Genomic DNA, 4,686 nt, shown 5'->3' on the forward strand with positions numbered 1-4,686 from the left:
GTTTGAGCTTTGAAGCACTAGGGCATCTCCATCGGCCCGACGCAAACGATTGCACAGCGTCCGCACGGACCAGAAATGCATCTGTACCCAGCTCCAGCAGAGCGACGCATCGTGTCCGGGCGTCCGCGGCGACGCAAACGCGGCGCAAATATGCGGCACGTTTGCGTCTCCGCGGACGCTGCGCGGTCGCGACTAGCGTCCGCTCGCTTCCCCCACGGGCCCGCTTGGCAGCGACCCTAGCTCGATTGGCCTCGAATTAAAGCACATCAAGCGCGCCAATATCAACCGCCGGAGTGGCAACCGCGCCGATCAACCCGCCAACCGCCGGAATGGAGCGCCGAACCGCCGCGGAAGAGCAATGCCATGCCTCTTCGTTATACGCGCCGCTATTAATCCCCGCAGAATATAACCCCTGCGTCTACTGTAATTCACGTCCAACCGCCTGCTTCCTCTTCTTCTCCAACACTGGCTAGCTAGACGCCATGAGCGATTACACGCTGCCGTCGGACTCGGAGAGCGAGAGCAAGTCGCCCGGATGGCTGCATTGTTGGGAATCACCTGCGATGCCAAACGGGCTCCACGGCGAGTGAGGAGGAGGAGGACGACGGAGGAGCCGATGCCAGCGATGGCCAAGAGGAAGAAAGAGGCGCCGCTGGCAGCGACGGCGAGGACGAGGATGGCTCCGACGCCAAGTTCGCCCGGCTGGAGGCACAGGAGGCGACAGACGACAAGGCGGCGGTAAGGAAGGAGGCCAGGGCCCGGGCAAGGGCGCAGGCACGGCCCGCGCGTCGTCTTCGTCGTCCGTTCACCCATGACGAAGACGATAGTACGTCCGACTCCAAGTCCTCCACGGACGCGTCGTCCCCCAGCTCCTCTTCCAATGAGGAGGTGACAAGCAAGAGGCGCAAGAGTCAGGACAACGAGGTAGGGCTTTCTAACAAGAAGGCAAAAAATAAGTTTTAGTTTATTTATTTTTAAATTTGTCTTGTTTGTATGTTATGTTTGAACTTTTTCGATTCGAGTAATCTATCCGGTGAACTGTTTATGGCAGCAATAAGATTTTTCTGTACTACTTGTTATGGCGATTAAACTTGGTCATACAAATTGGTGAGTTATTCAACAAAAATGAAGAAAACAGAACAGTTGCATATCCAAAATGCGTCGGACCGGTGGAGGCGGCCTCCGGCGCAAACGGACATTTCGCGTCTCACGGATACTTTCGCGTCCGCCAGGCGACGCGGACAATTTGGGGCGTCCGAAATGTCGCCCCATTGGAGATGCCCTTATCATCATTTGTTTGCTAGTACAAAAAAAATTGAGTTTTCGTGTAGCAGTATATGATATTCACAGCTCCCATCAATTGGTCAAATGGACGGTTAAACAACATTCTCCAAACGTTTTGGAGTTTTTGCCTAAACTGAGAAATACTATCAGAAAACTGCAGTATTCCTCCCCCGTGTATTGAAATACTTCAGTTTTGAAAAACCTTTGTTGCCAAACTACAAAAACTCTTTGAATCAAAGATGCCACATATACATGTTATCTGATCTTCCATTCTGCTAGTACATCTTTATGCTAGTTGCTAGGTAGTCCGATGTTCTTCCCCTGCCTTCAAGATCAGAAGGTACACAAGCTAGTTGCTAGGTAGTCCGATGTTTTTCCCCTGCCTTGAAGATCAGAAGGTACACAAGCAGCCGGATTAACCAATGAGGCATTGACCAATCGCAAGGTGGGGGTTTTGTACAATGGCAAGCATGCATCAAAACAAAACCGACCAGGAATTTGGACAAACGAATTGTAGCAAGACAAGGAAAAGCATAATTAACAACAAAATCCCAATTTTTCTGTTTTGAGGGAACAAAATCCCGATTTCTCCAGTCAGTTATCACAATTCACATGCTGGTAATGCTCTATTGGTTCTACACCGACTCAGGCTGAGTGAGCTAAATCCGAAACCAGTAACCAGGCTTTGTAAAACTAGAACACTGACCTCAATTAACCACACACAAAGTGGTTCGATCGCCTGCTTCGTCGCCGTTTCGTGCTGATCTTGGGCACCAAAATCACAATGGGGGGTGAAAGTAAATTACAGGAGCCCAAGAAGAGCACTCCATGAAAGTACCGACTCAAATATATAAACATTGTTTGTATGAAATTAGTATCATTAGAAAGTTCTTTTCAATACGAATCCAACGATACTAATTGCATATAATATAATCAAGATTTTGTTGCTCAATTTGTATGGTCAAACTTCGCCTTGGAATACGCGTGCGCCTTATTCCTTAAAACGGAGGTAGTAGTATCTACTAGTCTACTGTGCTGCCCTAAAGTGCTTTGTTTGAACTTTGAACCGCTTTGCAGTTTTATAGTACTATCACAAAACTGCGGTATTCCTACGGAAATACTTCGGTTTTGAAAAAACTTTGTTGCCAAACTATGAAAACTCTTTGAATCAAAGATGCCACATATACATGTTTTCTGATCTTCCATTCTGTTAGTACATCTTTATGCTAGTTGCTAGGTAGTCCGATGTTTTTCCCCTGCCTTCAAGATCAGAAGGTACACAATGTAGTTGCTAAGTAGTCAGATGTTTTTCCCCTGCCTTCAAGATCAGAAGGTACACAAGCAGCCGGATTAACCAATGAGGCATTGACCAATCGCAAGGTGGGGCTTTTGTACAATGGCAAGCAGGCATCAAAACAAAACCGACCAGGAATTTGGATAAAGTCGTAACGAGACATGGAAAATCATAATTAACAACAAAACCCCAATTTTTAAAATGTCCTTGTAAAATTCCATTCTGCTTGTGTACCTTCTAGAAAATGTCCTTATAAAATTTAATCATACAATTCAGTTAACCGACATAGAGAAAAAAAAAGAGTTGCAATACATCAATATTTCTATGAGAACTCTTTGAATCAAAGAAGCCATGTATACATGTTTTCTGATCTTCCATTCTGTTAGTACATCTTTATGCTATAATTGGTAGGTAGTCCGATGTTTTTCCCCTGCCTTGAAGATCAGAGGGTACACAAGCAGCCGGATTAACCAATGAGGCATTGACCAATCGCAAGGTGGGGGTTTTGTACAATGGCAAGCATGCATCAAAACAAAACCGACCAGGAATTTGGATAAACGAATAGTAACGAGACAAGGAAAAGCACAATTAACAACAAAATCCCAATTTTCTGTTTTGAGGGAACAAAATCCCGATTCCCCCAGTCAGTTATCACAATTCACATGCTGGTAATGCTCTATTGATTCTACACCGACTCAGGCTGAGTGGGCTAAATCCGAAACCAGTAACCAAGCTTTGTAAAACTAGAACACTGACCTCAATAACCACACACAAAGTGGTTTTTTGATCGCCTGCTTCGTCGCCGTTTTGTGCTGATCTTGGACACCAAAATCACAATGGGGGGTGAAAGTAAATTACAGGAGCCGAAGAAGAGCACTCCATGAATCAATAAAGTCGCCTACTTGTCTAGAGGATGTTAGGAGCAAGAACAGCAGAAGGCTAAGGATCGGTCCACAGGTTGGTCGTCAGATGCAGCCTCAATGGCCTCCCCAGGCGTAGGGAGGCGAGCGGTGGTCAGGGTAGCCGGCGCCCATGGCCATGGGCTGAGACATCGGTAGCGGCAGATGTGCCTGCACTTGCTGGGACAGGGAGGCGTCGGTGGCGTTGGAGAGGTCGGGCTTGACGTCGGCGTCGACGGCGTCGTCCTGGAGCGGGAGGCGCTCGTAGACGGCGTTGGAGAAGGTGGCGGCGAAGAGCGTGACGGTGCCGGCGGCGACGAGCGGCCCGACGATGCACCCGCCCACGATCTGGCCCTGCCCGGCGGAGAGCAGCACGGCGAGCCCCGACGCCTCGGCGGGCGCCGGGGGCGGGAGCACGGTGCCGGTCATGGAGAGCAGCTCGAGGCGGCCCGGGATGGGGCCCGCGGCGCCGCGCACGGCGACGTCGGCGACGGCGCCCGACGCGCCCAGCACGCAGACGCCGCGGCCGCGGCGGCGCGCGTACTCGGCGACGCAGGCGACCACGTCGGCGCCGGGGGGCACCTCGAGGATGTGCGAGTGGAGCGCGTTGGGGCTGTCGCGCGTGATGATCACCGGCGGCTTCGGCTTGTTCTTGGACCCCATCGGCCGGCCCCGCGGCCGCCGCAGCGGCACGATGGCGCCCGCCCCCGGCCCCGCCTCCACGCCCGTCGGGCCCTGGCCCTGCTGCGGCTTGGTCTCGGGCGAGAAGGGCGCCAAGGGAGCGTCTTGCGGCGGCGGCATGGACACCGGCGGCAGCTGGTCGTGCTGCAGCTGGTGCGGCGGGTAGTCCTGCCACCACTTGTTGCTGCCGGCGGCCATGCACGTAGGCTCCCCCCAATCCGCCACACTGGCTACCTCTACAGTAGAATCACACACGCGCGGCCCTTGGACCTTGGCTTCTTCTTTTCTTGGCGGTGTTTGTCTGCGGTCTGGCTCCTCAAGATCTCGAACTCGGGGACAGCGAGAGGGGGAGAGAGAGAGAGAGACTGCGCGGTTTTGGGCGCTGCCTCGGCTCCCTCGCCCGCAGTTGTACCCACGCGCAGGAGAGAGAAGGGGTCTCGGCCTGTGGAGTCGTAGAGCAGAGCATGGAGCGGCTCGTGACGGGACGGGTGGAGCGCGACGAGAAGGCCCGGCATGTGCGCGTTGTGG

General features: G+C 52.3%; 1 protein-coding gene across 1 annotated transcript; it reads right to left on the minus strand.

Annotated features, from left to right (window-relative positions):
* Nucleotides 1–3,555: 3,555 nt before the first annotated feature.
* On the minus strand, nucleotides 3,556–4,356 carry LOC124683976 (AT-hook motif nuclear-localized protein 27-like). The gene has a single exon (XM_047218392.1). It carries the CDS (start codon nucleotides 4,354–4,356, stop codon nucleotides 3,556–3,558), a length of 801 nt encoding a protein of 266 aa, XP_047074348.1.
* Nucleotides 4,357–4,686: the final 330 nt, after the last annotated feature.

The sequence above is a fragment of the Lolium rigidum genome, chromosome 1 (genome assembly GCF_022539505.1).
Source record: "Lolium rigidum isolate FL_2022 chromosome 1, APGP_CSIRO_Lrig_0.1, whole genome shotgun sequence".
In the NCBI taxonomy this organism is placed as follows: Eukaryota; Viridiplantae; Streptophyta; class Magnoliopsida; order Poales; family Poaceae; genus Lolium; species Lolium rigidum.